The sequence below is a fragment of the Melospiza georgiana genome, chromosome 26 (assembly GCF_028018845.1).
Source record: "Melospiza georgiana isolate bMelGeo1 chromosome 26, bMelGeo1.pri, whole genome shotgun sequence".
Taxonomy (NCBI): Eukaryota; Metazoa; Chordata; class Aves; order Passeriformes; family Passerellidae; genus Melospiza; species Melospiza georgiana.
Window position 1 is genome coordinate 7,440,183 of NC_080455.1, and position 14,408 is coordinate 7,454,590.

Below are 14,408 nucleotides of genomic sequence, written 5' to 3' on the forward strand. Positions count from 1 at the left end.
CAAATCCCCAGCCCCAACCCCAAACTCCCCATTTCCAATCCCAAATCCCCAGCCCCAATCCCTCATTCCCAATCCCACAGCCCCCATCTCTCCCAGCACAGCCAGTGGGTCCCGGGGCTGTCCCCAATGCCGGTGGGTGCCACCCTTGTCCCCGTGCCCACCCCCAGGCCTGTGGCCGCTGGCTGGGCCCGAGTGGCACCAGGGTGTCCTCGGTGTCCTTGTCCTGCACTGTGCCATGAGCAGTCTGTGGACACCCTCAGTGCCCCAGGGTGACACCAAACACCCCAAGGTGACACCAAGTGCCCAAAGGTGACACCGAGCACCCCAGGGTGTGACATTTTTGGGGAACATTCTGATTTTCCCAGCGAATCCTTCCCCGGGAATTCTGGGATCCCGTCCCTGCCCCAGCACTCCCAGCATGGACCCGGCCGGGCTGGCATGGAGCACGGCTTCACTGGCACGGGCTGGCATTCAGCACGACTTTACTGGGTGCCATGGCACGGGCTGGCACTCAGCACAGCTTTACTGAGTGGCCTGGCACGGCTGGCATTCAGCACAGCTTTACTGAGTGGCCTGGCACGGCTGGCATTCAGCACGGGTTTACTGGGTGCCATGGCACGGGCTGGCATTCAGCACAGATTGACACGGGTCCTGGCACGGCTGGCATTTAGCACGGCTTTACTGGGTCCTGGCACGGACGCGGCGGTGGCAGCGGGGGTGGCAGCGCGACAGGAATGTGGCTCCCGGGGGGAGGGGACAGAGCTGTGACCCCACAGCCGGTGCGTGGCATTTGGGGGGCGTTGCTGGCGGGTTTGGGGTAAAATTCTCATTATGAGACAGCAGCGGGCGGGGCTGGCACAGGGGGGACACCCTGGGGACATCAGCGGGGACATCGCGGGGTCCTCTGAGCCGCTCGGTGCGGTGCCAGCCCCGTGTGGGGCAGGGGACAGGCTGGGACAAGGGACAGGGCCGAGGTGTCGGTGGGGTCGGCGCCTTCTTTGGTTTAAATGTCGGGAATTTTGGAGGGGGGGTGGTGAGTGGTGGCAGCTCCTGGCATTGCGGGTGGCACCGGGGGCATCCTCGGGTGGCTCCCGGGAATGGGGGGGTCGCGGGTTTGTACAGGAGGGGCGGGATCTGCGGGGATCGGGTGGTCCGGGATCCCAGGGAACCGGGCGGGAATTATCAGGAATCCCGGGAATCATCACCGGGAATCTCCGGGAATGGGGTCCCGCTGTCCCCCGCTGCTCCAGGGGCGGATCCCGGGGACGGAGCCGCGGGAAAGGCCCGGGGCTGGCCCCGAGGGGCTCTGCCCTAAAAGCGCTGCTGGCAGCGGGGACGTGGCCCTGGTGCCACTGGGGACACTCCGGGAATCTTCATCCGCATCATCCTCCTCCTCATGCCAGCAGGAGCCGTCGAACCCCACAAGGAACCCCCAAAATCCAGGCAAATCCCGACGTGGGGGAGCCTCTGGATTCTGCTGAAAACTGCCCCAAAAGTCCCTGCGGGAACCCTCCACGTCCTCCCGGTGTCCCCGGGTCCTTCCGTGTCCTCCCGGTGTCTCCGGGACTCTCCACGTCCTCCCCGTGTCGCTGTGCGCGGGAATGACAACGACGGCGACAAAAAAAACCGGGACGGAGCTGCTCCAGTGCCGGGGGTGGCGTGTCCGGAGTCGGGGACCAGCTGTGCCGTGTCCCCGAGGTTTGGGGACCGACTGTGACCTATCTGGGGCTGGGGACCGGCCGAGCCGTGTCCCCGCTGTCCTGTCGGGGCTGGGGCAGGCTGTGCCGTGTCCCCGCTGTCCTGTCGGGGCTGGGGCAGGCTGTGCCGTGTCCCCGCTGTCCTGTCGGGGCTGGGGCAGGCTGTGCCGTGTCCCCGCTGTCCCCGGCCCTGGGCACTCGCCGCGCTCCTCTCCCGGCGCTGCCATCGCAGCCCGGGGCTCCTCCTCGCTCGGCCCTGGGCACAACCCGGGCTGGCGGCTGGGCCGAGCCCGCTCCGCGCTCCGCCGCTGCCGCGGGAGCAGCCAGCCCGCTGTCCCCGCGTGTCGCTGGCCCTCATTTGGTGTCGCCGTCGCCGCGGGCCGCGGGCGTGTCGGGCTCCCAGAGGACGAACTCGTGCAGCAGCGTGTTCACCGTGTCGGGGCACTCCAGCATCACCATGTGGCTGCCCTCGTCGATCACCTTCAGGAAGGCGATCAGCAGGATCTGTGGGTGGCCAGCGGCACGGTGAGGCCCCTCCCGAGGTGGCACGAGCCCCCAAAAGCGACTCTGTCCCCTCCCTGGCAAGTGGCAGGGCCAGGAAGAGCCCCAGCCCTGCCCCAGCCCTCCAAAGCCACTCTGTCCCCTCCCAGGGAGTGCCCCTGGCAGGGCTTGGAGCACCTTGGGACGGTGAGAGGTGTCCCCACCCATGACAAAGTGTCCCTGCCCATGTCCCACCCATGTCCCTGCCCATGCCAAGCTGACCCTGCCCATCCCTGTCCCACCATGACCATGTCCCTCAGGTCACAAGAGGATTGCCCCCTCCCTCCCCAAGGCTCCACAGCACCACCCCCTCCCCCCCATTTCGGGGGGTAGAGTCCCCAAACCCATCTCAGAGGTGCCACCCCGTACCTCTGCCATCCTCTGGTCCTCCTCGATGGGCACGAACTTGTCGTGCATGCCGTGCACCAGCAGCACGGGCACGGCCAGCTCGGCGTGGTACAGCTCGTCGCCCTCGGGCCAGTACTGCCCGCTCATGGTGGCCCTCAGCACGAAGGACGAGACGTTGAAGGCATTGCCCTCCTTCAGCAGCTGCTTCTCCTTGGCACCTTGGCGGGCAAAGCCGGCCCTGGCACAGGGGGAGGGGGCTCAGACCAAAATTCAGCAGTGCCAGGGTGAGCCCCAGCCCTCCAGCTCCCCAAAAGCCACTCCCTCCCCTTCCTCAGAGTGGCACTGCTGGCGTGAGTCCCCTGAGAGGTGACAGGAGATTCCAGCCCCCCCCAAATCCACCTCCTGTCCCCTCTCTCAGATTGGCAGTGCCAGGATGCCCCCTGAGCAGCACAGAAGCCCCCAGACCCCCAAAAGCCACACTGTGTCCCCTCCCTCAGCAGTGGCAGTGCCAGGCTGACCCGTGGGTGGCACAGGACTCCCTCTGGGTGGCACAGGACCCTGTGTGTGGCAGCGGTGACTCACTTGAGGAAGCTCCAGGCCAGGCAGGGGGACAGGCAGTGCAGCACACACGGGGGCAGGTTGAAGATGGAGCACAGGCTGGGCTCCAGCGCTGTGGGGCCGCCCCCGTTGATCATGATCACCTTGTGCACCAGCTCGGGGTACTCGTGAGCCAGGAACGTGCAGAAGGACACCCTGAAAGGGTTAAAAATAACCACAGAGTGTTGGCTTTCCCTATTTTAATTATTAATTATACTAATTATATTGATTATATTGATTGTGATCACTTTGTGCACCAGCTCGGGGTACTTGTGTGCCAGGAACATGCAGAAGGCCACCCTGAGGGGACATTGGGACAGGGTGCCAGCGTGGCAGGGCTCTGTCTCCTTCGTTAGTCTGCACCTAATCAGGAGCCCTAATCCTGGTTTATCCTAATTATAGCCCCTGCCCTTGCACTTCCCTCTTGGGATTAGCTGGACACCAAGATGGTGCCTGCCCCAAGGGCACTCTGGAGCTCTGAATCCCAGGAGAAACAGGATAAAAATGAGATAAAAATGGGTTAAACAGGATAAAAATGGGATAAAAGAATGGGAACCCCAAACTCCTAAAACACAGGGTTTGTGTCCATTCCCATTTACCAGGATGATCCCAGCCCCTTACCCGTAGGAGTGCCTGATGAGGATGTTCCTTTTCTTGGCGTAGCACTTGAACACAGCCCAATTCCAAATCCCAGTAAAATCCCAAAATGGGAACCCCACACCCCTAAAACCTGGGGTTTGTGACCATTCCCATTTTCCGGGATGCTCCCAGCCCCTTACCCATAGGAGTGCCCGATGAGGATGTTCCTTTTCTTGGCGTAGCGCTTGAACACGGCCCTCATGTCCTCGGCCAGCGCATAGAAGGTGTAGGCGGCGGCCACGGGCGGCGCCGAGCTGCAGCCGTGCCCCGCCAAGTCCGGCGCCACCACCTCGTAGCCCAGCTTGGAGAAGAACTCCAGCTGCTCCTTCCAGATGTCCAAGGAGCCTCCGACGCCGTGGATGAAGAACAGCACCACGTCCCCGTGCGTGCCCTTGCAGCTGGTGATGCGCTTCTTGCAGTCCACCGTCACCACCCTCTTGGGCTTGCGCTTGCGGCGCTTGGCGGCCGCCCCGGCGGGCTCCGGTGCTCCCGGCTCGCCGTTGGCCTCGGGCACCGGGCACGGCGGGCACCGCCGCGGGCTGCGGGCGCTCTCGGGGCGCGAGGCCTCGCCCAGGTTCTCGATCAGCAGCTGCCCGTTGCGGTAGAGCGTGATGCGGCGCTGGCAGCGCACGGCGCCGCGCTCGGGGGACGAGCCCGGGAATTCCGGGGGTCCCGGGCGCTCGGGAGCGCTGTGGTGGATGCGCAGGATCCGGCCGGGCTTCACCTCCAGGAAGGTGAAGCCGTCACTGGACTCAACGCTGTCCAGGGGCCCCACGGCGTTGGGGGTCTTGCCCAGCAGGCAGCAGAGGAAGCCGTCGGTGATGCTGGTCAGCATGGTGATGCCTGGGAAAATGGGGGAAATTGGGGAAAAATGGGGGAAAAATGGGATTCAGTCCTAATTCCAGCAGAGGAAGCCGTCGGTGATGCTGGTCAGCATGGTGATGCCTGGGCAAATGTGGAAAAACATGGGAAAACAAGGAAGACCATGGGAAAGAATGGAAAAATGTGGAAAACCAGGGAAAAACATGGAAACATGGTCAATTCCCCATCCTGCTTTTTTCTGGGTCACATCCCTGTCCCCAAGCCCTGAAGTTCCCATCAAGCCCTTGGAAAAGGGATTTATTCAGGCTGAAAGAAAAAACCTGGGGGAAAAAAAGCCTATTTGGAAGAGAAAATTCCCTTTTCCCAATAAATGTGGAGCACAGGGAAGTTCCAGCCCTGGGAATTCATTATTTATCCCACAAAGATAAATATTTATCCCATAAAATTGAAATATTTATCCCATTAAATATAAACACGGCTGTGGTCGGAAGCAGCATCCGAGGTGGGAATTAAAATTTAATTAAAATCTCTCCACAAAATAAACTAAGGAATGTGGGATTATCCAGGCTGTTCCCAAAGCTTGCTGCTGGAGTTGAAATCTTGGGATTTTGGGAATATTCAGGGAAAAGCTGAATATTCAGGGAATGGGGGCACGGAGGTTGGGAATGGGTTAATTATGGCGGAGGGAAAATGAACACGGTGAATTATTGATGGCAGCGGGAGGAGAAAGTGGGATACAAGCGCTGATCCTGCGGGGTCCTGATCCCAGATCCCATTCCTGCGGGGTCCTGATCCCATTCCTGCACAATCCCAGTTCCCATTCCTGTGAGATCAGAATCCCAATTCCCATTCCTGTGGGATCGGGATCCCAGACCTCATTCCTGCAGGATCCCAGTTCCCATTCTTGCAGGATCAGGATCCTGTTCCAGTGGGATCCCAGTTCCCATTCCTGTGGGATCCCAGTTCCCTACATTCCAAGACTCCTGAATCCCCAGATTCCCGGATTCCCAGATTCCCAAATTCCTGGATCCCCATATCCCAGATCTGCAGATCCCAGGATCCCTGATCCCGGATCCCCGTCTCCTGTCTCCCACCTCCCTCGCGCTCAGTGCCCGGAGCATCCAGGGGGGAAAGGCTGGAACAGGATCCCGATGGATGCAGGAAGGCGGGAATGGCGCCCGTTGCCATGGAAACGGGATGGTGGGGGGGATTATCCCGACCCGGCTCCTTCCCAGCCCCGCTCCGGCTGCCCGAGGGATCCCGGGAATCTGGGAAATCAGAAATGTGGGAATCCGGGAATCTGGGAAATCGGGAATCTGGGAAATCTGGGAATCCGGGAATCTGGGAATCTGGGAATCTGGGAATCTGGGAAATCAGAAATGTGGGAATCTGGGAATCCGGGGACATGGGAATCTGGGAAATCTGGAATCTGGGAAATCAGGAATCAGGGAATTCAGGATTTTGGGAATCCAGGATTTTGAGAAATTGGGAATCCAGGATTTTGAGAAATTGAAAATCTGGGAATTTGGGATATCAGGAATTCAGGATTTTGGGAATTCAATGCCTCTTATGTAAGACTGGGAATGGAAATGAGGCAGGAATGGCAGGATCTGGCAGAGGGATCCTGGAGCAAGAGAAATCCATCCTTGGGATCCTGCCAAAGGGATCATGCCACTGGGATTGTGCTGTTGGGATCCTGCCTCGGGATCTGGCCTTGGGATCCTGGCACCGGGGCTGGCACAGGGAACACAGGAATGGCACGGGGGACTCGGGAGCAGGATTTGGAATCAGGATTTGGAATCAGGAGCCTTTGGGATCAGGATTTGGGATCAGGGCTTGGGATCAGGGCTTAGGATCAGGATTTGGGATCAGGGTCTGGAATCAGGGTTTGGGATCAGGCACTGGAACCAGCCCAGCCTCTCCCTCCACCTCGGGCAGGTTTTCCCAAAATTCCAGCCGAAATTCCAGCGGGATCGGACCCCCCTCCCCCCCAGCAATCCATCCCCGCCGTTGCATCACGAGGGGAGGAAAGAAGGAATGAAAGAATGAAGGAATGAATGAAGGAAGGAAGGAATGAAGGAAGGAAGGAATGAAGGAAGGAGGGAAGGAATGAAGGAAGCTTTTCCCCGAGTTGGTTTTCCAGGATAATTTCCTCCTTCCCCCGCTCCCTGGCGCACCTGCACAAATCCGGGTTTTTCCTGGCTCCTCTCTGCCCCACAACATCCCAACCCCCCTCGCATCCCAGATTTTGGTTTTCCCGACGGGAAAAATTCCCGCATTTTTGGGTCATCCCCCCCCCTCCACCAGCAGCACCTCGGGCGCCAGGACATTCCCGCAGCCCCGCGGGGGGAAAAAAGCGCCGCTCACCTCATCGATGGCCCAGGGGCTCCGGGGATGCGGGAGGAGGGAAAAATCCTGGAATTGCGCAGGATTCCCGCTGCAAATCCTGGAATTCGGCAAAATTCCCCGTGCAAATCTTGGAATTGCGCCGAGTTCCCCGTGCAAATCCTGGAATTCCGCAGAATTCCCGGTGGGGAGGCGAAGCGGGGCGGTGAAAATCCCGATTTTTTTTTTTTTTCCCGGCGTTTTTGGGGGGGCGAGAGGGAGTGAATTCCTTCAGCCCCCCCCGAAAATTCCCCAAAACGCCCCAAATTGCCCAAACGGCCCCGAGTGCCGCCCGTGCCCGCTCCGGGGGCGCTCCGGGCTCGTCCTTGGAGCGGTCGCCATGGAAAAGGCAAAGCCCGAAGAGCTCCGGAGGGGCGGGACCGCGGCTGATGGACAGCGACAGAGGGGAGCGGGATGGGGACAGCGACAGGGATGGGGACAGGGATGAGGACAGCGGCTGGGATGGGGACAGGGACAGCGACAGCGGAGACAGGGATGCGGACAGCGACAGGGACTGCGGCTGATGGACAGGGACAGGGACGGGGACAGAGGGGACAGGACGGGGACGGGGATGGGCACAGGGACAGAAGGGGACAGGGACAGAGGTGGCATTTGGGATGGGGTGGTGACACTGTGGTGCTTTTTGGGATGGCAAAGGGGGCGAGTGTGGCAGTGCCATGAGGGTGGCAGAGCCACAAACATGGCAGTGCCACCAACGTGTCACATGTGTGGTAGTGCCATGAACATGGCAGTGTCTCAAACCCATCAGCCACCCCCAGGAGGCTAAACACCAAACCAGGGCTAAGTTTTGGGTTTATTTTCCCAGATTTTGGGCTCGGGGAGGGTTGAGCCACATCCCCTCATTCCTACTGGGCCACAAAAACGAGGAGGGAAAAATCCTGGAGCTGCTTCTGCTCTTGGGCTGGGATTGATCACAAAAAAGAAAATCCTGAAATTATCTGGCTTGGAAGGACCTGAAATCTCACCCAATCCCATCTTGGACCATCCCAGGCTGATTCCACCTTTCCTTGGACATTCCAGGGCTGGAGCAGCTCAGCTGCTCGGGGAATTCCTTCCCAAAATCCCCCCCCCCCCCCCCCCCCCATCCCCCAAATCTCCCTTTTTCCATCCCAAATCCACTCCCTGGCTCCTGTCCCTCCATCCCTTGTCCCAGGCCCCTCTCCAGCTCTCATGGAGCTCTTCCAGGCACTGGGAGTGGCTTCGTGGCCCTATCGCGACATCCTGGGGGACAACCGACCGCCCCCGAGGCGACAAGGCCGCAGGGGCGCCGTTGCCATGGTAACTCCTCACGACCCCGAGACGACTACAACCACCATCAGCCCTTGCGGCGCAGCGCCGGCTGTGATTGGCTGGGAGGACGGAGCCAATGAGAAGCGGCGTTATTGGCGGGCGGAGCAAAATGGCGGCGCTGGGCCCGGTGTGGGCGCGGGCAGGGGGCCGCAGGTACTGGGAGGGGAAATCTCAACTTTAAAATTTTAAATTTATCCTTTATTTCCTTCTCCTCACTCCTTTTTATGCTTTAATTTCCCCCAAGCTTTTCCCTGCTGCGAGGTTTTCCTTTCCCGCTGCTCCCAAACGCTCCGGAGCCTCTTCCCGGGACTTCCAACGCCGCCGTTCTCTGCCGCGTCCCGGTCCCAGCATGGAATTTCCGACAAATCCGTGGAAAATCCCGGGGGAACGAGTACCAGCCCAACAACTGGAAGCGGAAGAAGACTCATGGCTGGATCAAACGGATCAGCACTCCCGGCGGGGTCGCCGTGATCCTGCGGCGGATGCTGAAGGGCAGGAAGTCCCTGAGCCACTGAGGGAACCCCGGAATTCTCCGGGAATTCTTCTCCAGGAATTCGGGATGACCCCGCCGGGCCCTAGAGGAGGTGTCCAGCCCTGCTGGCCCTGTCACACCGTGCCTCTGAGGGGTTTGGGACGCGGCTGTTCCTTCCGTTATTAAATTATCCTCACGTTTTGCGTGTGTTTATTCCAAGTTTTTAAAATTTTGTTTGTTTATAGACGTGAGAATGCGGAATGTGCTGAAATTCTGCGTTAATTATGGTGGGGAATTTAACGAGGAGGGGGAATCTGGCGCGTACCAGGGCAGATATTTGGGAAAGTTAGGGGTGCGGAATTAGGGGTGGAATTCAGGTTTTCTTCACTTAGCAGCGCCTCTGCCCCATCCTCTGGGCTCCTGATTCCAGCATCACCTCTGGGATAGGATATAGAGAAGGAATTCTCTTTTTCCAGCGCCGCTAATGAGCCGGCACTTAATGAGCAGCCCCTTAATTGAAGAGCAGACTCGCCGCTCAAACTACACCTCCCGGCGCGCCCCGCGCCGCTCTCCATCCGGGTCCTCCCGCACTGTATCCGCTCCGCCCTTCCGGGCGGGCACTTCCTTCCTCGACCCAACCCTCCCGCCGATGATTGACAGTCGCGGCGCCCAATAGAAACGCAGTGTTCCGGGGCGCGGGCCAATCGGCGCGCGCGAGGCGGCCGGCCATGACAGTAGGCGGGCCGGGGCGGCTCCTCCCGGCTGGTGGCGGCGAAGATGGTACGTGAGCCCCCCGCCGCAATGGCGGCCCCGCGCCGACCTCGGCGGCCCGGCCGCGGCTCCCTGGCCCCGCCGCGCCGCCCGCGGCCTTCCCGGTACCGCAGCGGCGGCGGCGCCGCCGCTTCCGGCCTGTAGGGCCCGCGCCCGCCGCGGCCTGGGCGGAGGTGGCGGGGCTGAGGGGGTGTGAGGGGTTCCCGCCCTCAGGGGTGGCGTTGAGGGGAGCCCCGGGCGGGGTGCGGGGGATTTGGGGGTGAGGGTAGAGCCAGGGCGGGGTTTGGGGGATTTGGGGAGCCCCAGGGCGGGGTTTGGAGTGAGGGGAACCCCAGGGCGGGGTTTGGAGGATTTGGGGAGTCCTAGGGTGGGATTTGGGCTGGGAGTGAGGTGGGAGCACCCCAATATGGGTGGGGGGCACCCTAAGGGAGGGCCGAACCATTTATTTTGGGTGAGGGGTAACTTAAAGTTGGGCAGAACCATTTGTTTCATCGGGGGGGTTAGGGATCACCCTAAAGTTGGGTTGAACCATTTGTTTTGTGGGGGGGGCTTAGGCGTCACAGCCTTGGGATCACCCTGGGAATTTTATCTGGGGAAGGAGAGTTTGGAGCTGCCCAAATCCCGGGAATTTCCCCTCAGGCCCTGGAGTTTGGGGTGGGTTGGACAGATACCAATCCCTGGGGTTCCCTGGGCTGTCCTTGCCCGTTCCCTGAGGGATTTTTGGGAATTGTGGCTCCCCAGGCAGATTTCCTGAAGGGGCTCCCGGTGTACAACAAGAGCAACTTCAGCAGGTTCCATGCGGATTCCGTCTGCAAGGCTTCCGTGAGTGCTCCGGGGCCCCATTCCTTAATCCTGGAATTCCCTAATCCTGCAGTTCCCCAATCCCGGAATTCCCCAGTCACACAATTCCCAAATCCTGGAATTCCCCAGCCCAGTATTCCCAGGTCCTGGAATTCCCTAATCCCCGCATTCCCATATCCCAGAGTTTTCCAATCCCAGAATTCCCCTATCCCAGAGTTCCCCAGTCCTGGTATTTCCCATTCTTGAATTCCCAAATCCTGGAATTCCCCATCCCAGCGTTCCCCAATCCCGGAATTCCCAGATCCCCCCCATTCCCATCCCGTCCCTGAGTCTCTCTCTCGTTCCCGTTCCAGAACCGCCGGCCCTCGGTGTATTTGCCCACCAGAGAATTCCCCTCGGAACAGAGTGAGTCCTGCTGGGAAAATCCCGATGTTTATCGGCTCCACCAGGGACATCCCACAGTCCCAGATCCCCCTCTTAATTCCCAATATTCCCTCTTTTAATTCCCAGTATTCCCCTTTTAATTCCCATTTTCCCCCTTTTAATTCCCGGTTTTCTCTTTATTTATTCCCAATATTCCCCCTTTTAATTCCCAATTCCCCCTTTAATTACTCCTTTTTTCCCCTTTATTTATTCCCATTTTTCCCCTCCAACAATTCCCAATTTTTCCTCCCTCCTTACACATTGAGATCCTCCTAAAACCTGACATTTTTTTCTCTGTTTTTCCTTGGAATTATTTGCAGTTATCGTGACAGAGAAGACAAACATCCTCCTGCGCTACCTCCACCAGCAGTGGGACAAAAAGGTGACATTTGGGATCCAAATTTCCCAATTTTTCTGGGAATTTGGGATGGATTCATTGCAGGAATCATTCCTGTAGGAATGGTGAATGTGGGAATTCCAGGCAGGAAATCCTGGGGTGGTTCTGGCCCTGGAAATGAGGGGGAATTGGGATTGAGGGAGGTTGTGGTTGGGAATTTGGGAGTGGTTGGGTTTGGGAATTTGGGATTGGGAATGGTTGGGGTGTGGGAACGTTGAGAATGGGAATACTCGGGAGTGGGAATGTTGGCATTTGGGAATATGGGGATTTGGGAATCCCAGCATGTGGGAACACTGGGGATCCCCATGCTGGGAGTCTGCCCTGGAATTCCCTGGGAATTGGCCTTGGAATTCCCTGGAACCCCCTAGAATTCCCCAGAACCCCCCTGGACACCCCTGGAATCCCCTAAAATCCCTTGGAACCCCCCGGAACCCCCCGAGCCCCCGGCATTGCCCCCGGCATTGCCCCCGGCATTGCCCCCGGCATTGCCCGCTGACGCCCGGCGCTGTTGCAGAATGCGGCCAAGAAGCGCGAGCAGGAGCAGGGCGAGCTCGAGGGCGAGAACTCGGCCCCGCCGCGCAAAATCGCCCGGACCGGCAGCCAGGACATGACCGAGGACACTTAAAACACCCCGGAGCTGGGAGTTCCCAAGGCTCTTCCCGCTTCTCCTCACCTCCCGCACCCCTCCCCTGACCCGCTGGGAATTCCCAGGATCCGCCCTATTTATTTGGGATTTGCCTCGTGCCTGGTTTTTGGTTTGTATTTATGGGGTTTTTATGGAGAGGGAGAATTGTTCGTCCTTAGGGGCCCTAATTCCCAAAATTCCTGGTTTTTCTGGGGTATCCCAGAATTCCTAATTCCCCAAAATTCCCCCTTTTCCTGAGATTCCTGGGATTTGCTCCTGAGATCTCCCAGGTGAGCTCATTTCCAAAAATCCCCTTTTCCTGGGATTTATTCCCTTCCCAAAATTCCCTTTTTCCTGGGATTCCTCAGATCTGCTCCTTGTGAAATTCCAGGACAGCTCCCCCCCTTTTTTTTTACCCCCAAAATTCCACTTCTTTTGGGATTCTTGGGATCTATTCCCTGTGACACCCCAGAATTCCTCATTCCCAAAACCCCACTTTTTCTGGGCTCTCCTCCCTTCCCAAAAATCCCCTTTTCCCAGGATTCTCCACATCCCCTCCCTGTAAAATTCCAGGATTTTTTTTCCCTTCACGTCCCCCTGGAGAAATTCCCAGGAATCCTTTGGATATTCCCAACCCAACCACAACTGTGAGGCCTTTCCCATTTTTCCAGAAAATTCCCAACCCCTTCCCAGGCTCCGATCATGGCTGGAGCCGATCCCTGGGAATTTGGAACCCCGGGATTATTTTGGGGCTGGATCCGCGGAATTTTTTTCCCCACCTTCTGGAAAAGCCGGGAGCGTCGATCCTTAAATCCCGATTTTTCTCCCGGGAATTGCTGGATCCTGTCCGAGGGATCACTCGGAATTCCCAGGACTGGGAGCGGCCCCAGATCTGGGAGAATCCTGGCTGGAATTCCAGGAATCCAGGATGGAATCTGGGATCTGGGCTGGAATTTGCGATCTGGGTTGGAAGAATCCAGGCTGGAATTCTGGGAATCCAGGCTGGAATTCCAGAATCCAGGCAGGAAATCCAGGAATCCAGGATGTAATTTGGGATCTGGGCTGGAATTCAGGAATCCAAGGTGGAATTCAGGATCTGAGCTGGAAGAATCCAGGATGGAATTCAGGAATCCAGGATGGAAGAATCCAGGCTGGAATTCCGGGAATGCAGAGCCCATCCCATGCTGCCCAAATCCTCAGGATTGAGACAATTCCCAGCCGCCTTTCCGGGACCATCCAGAGGCTCAGGATCCATGGAGAACTTCGGGAAAGGACTGGATGATCCCAAAATTCCAGCTGCTTTTCCATGAGGAGCTGATTCCCACAGGAATCCCGGAATTTGGGGCCTTTCTCCCTCCTCTTGCTGGGAAACCCACAGGATTTCTCCAGGAGATTTCCAGGATCAATTCCCAGCTCTGACTCTGGGAGGGTTCCTGCCGCCCCTTTTCCCGGAAAATCCCGGATCCACCCTCGGAATTCCGGGCTGGGAAGGGCCAAAACTCCTCCAGAAGCTCAGGAGGAGCAGGACACGGCTCCGGTCGGAATTTGGGACTGGAATTCAATCCAGAACTTTGGCTCTGCCTCCATTTTTCCCAATTTTTTTGTTTTGTTTTGTTTTGTTTTGTTTTGGTTGGTTGGTTTTTTTATGGAAGCGACTTTGGAATTCCTGGAATGCAGTGTTGGGGGGTGGGGGGAGGGGAAGGACAAGCGGAATTCCCGGGATTTTGGTTTGGTTTGGGATTTCCAGCTGGAGAACTCTGGGAGGAGCCGGATTTGAGGAATCTCCAGGAGGAATTCCGGGGGTTCCAGGAGAGGAGGGCGGATCCCGGGGTTCCCGAGGCTCGGGAATGTTGTTCCATTAAAGAGTTGGCACTTCCTGCTGGAATTCCCGATTTTCTTCCCCCTGGGAAAGGGCGATGGGAGCCTGGGGAGTGGGGATTTATCCCGGGAAAAATGGGTGGGGAATTCTGGGGGGAAGGGTCGGGATTGGCCAGAGCGGGGCGGGTTTGGGATCTGCGCAGGGATTTGGGGTCCCCCTTCCCTCTCTCCTCCACCTCATTCCCAGCTTTGCCCTGGAATTCCTGCAGCTCTGTCTCCCCCTTCCCTTGATCCCATTCAGGAAATCTTCTGGAAAATTCCCCTCCTGCCTCTTCCTGGTGCCTTCACACCTGGAATTCCCAAACTCCACCATTTTTCTGCCATTTTTTGCCCAGTTCCCACCTCTTCCTCCTCATCCCAGGATTTTCTGTGTCCTGCAGCTCCCAAATCCCAGGATTCCCTCCCCGGACACCTCCAGGGCTTGGAATTCCTGGAATTCCCAGAGCCAAATCCTGAATTTTTTGGGATTTTTCCACCCAATTTTGTCCATTCCCAAACCCTAGGAAGTTCTGTCATTCTCAGCTCCCGGATTTTCCCTTCAAATCCTTCCATTTCCACCCAAAATCTGGGATTACAGAGCTGGAAAAACCTGGATTTTCCCAAAATTCCTGCTAAAATCCCAGATATCCACCGGAATTCTTTTTCCAGTAATTTCCAAAAATTCCACATTTTTATCAACAAGAAATTGATGGGATTTCAAGG

General features: G+C 58.0%; 3 protein-coding genes across 3 annotated transcripts; 2 read left to right on the plus strand and 1 right to left on the minus strand.

Annotated features, from left to right (window-relative positions):
• Positions 1–1,942: 1,942 nt before the first annotated feature.
• On the minus strand, positions 1,943–7,482 carry ABHD8 (abhydrolase domain containing 8). The gene is made up of 5 exons (XM_058040821.1): positions 7,011–7,482; positions 3,962–4,664; positions 3,168–3,338; positions 2,607–2,823; positions 1,943–2,201 (listed from the first exon to the last, which is right to left on the minus strand). The coding sequence occupies exons 2-5, from the start codon at positions 4,654–4,656 to the stop codon at positions 2,052–2,054; spliced, it is 1,233 nt and encodes a 410-aa protein (XP_057896804.1). The 5' UTR covers positions 4,657–4,664; positions 7,011–7,482; the 3' UTR covers positions 1,943–2,051.
• Positions 7,483–8,415: 933 nt separating this feature from the next.
• MRPL34 (mitochondrial ribosomal protein L34) lies at positions 8,416–9,024 on the plus strand. Its single transcript, XM_058040926.1, has 2 exons — positions 8,416–8,492; positions 8,584–9,024. The coding sequence occupies exons 1-2, from the start codon at positions 8,416–8,418 to the stop codon at positions 8,852–8,854; spliced, it is 348 nt and encodes a 115-aa protein (XP_057896909.1). The 3' UTR covers positions 8,855–9,024.
• Positions 9,025–9,536: 512 nt separating this feature from the next.
• On the plus strand, positions 9,537–13,713 carry DDA1 (DET1 and DDB1 associated 1). Its single transcript, XM_058040835.1, has 5 exons — positions 9,537–9,591; positions 10,324–10,404; positions 10,737–10,788; positions 11,127–11,188; positions 11,718–13,713. Exons 1-5 carry the CDS (start codon positions 9,589–9,591, stop codon positions 11,826–11,828), a joined length of 309 nt encoding a protein of 102 aa, XP_057896818.1. The 5' UTR covers positions 9,537–9,588; the 3' UTR covers positions 11,829–13,713.
• Positions 13,714–14,408: the final 695 nt, after the last annotated feature.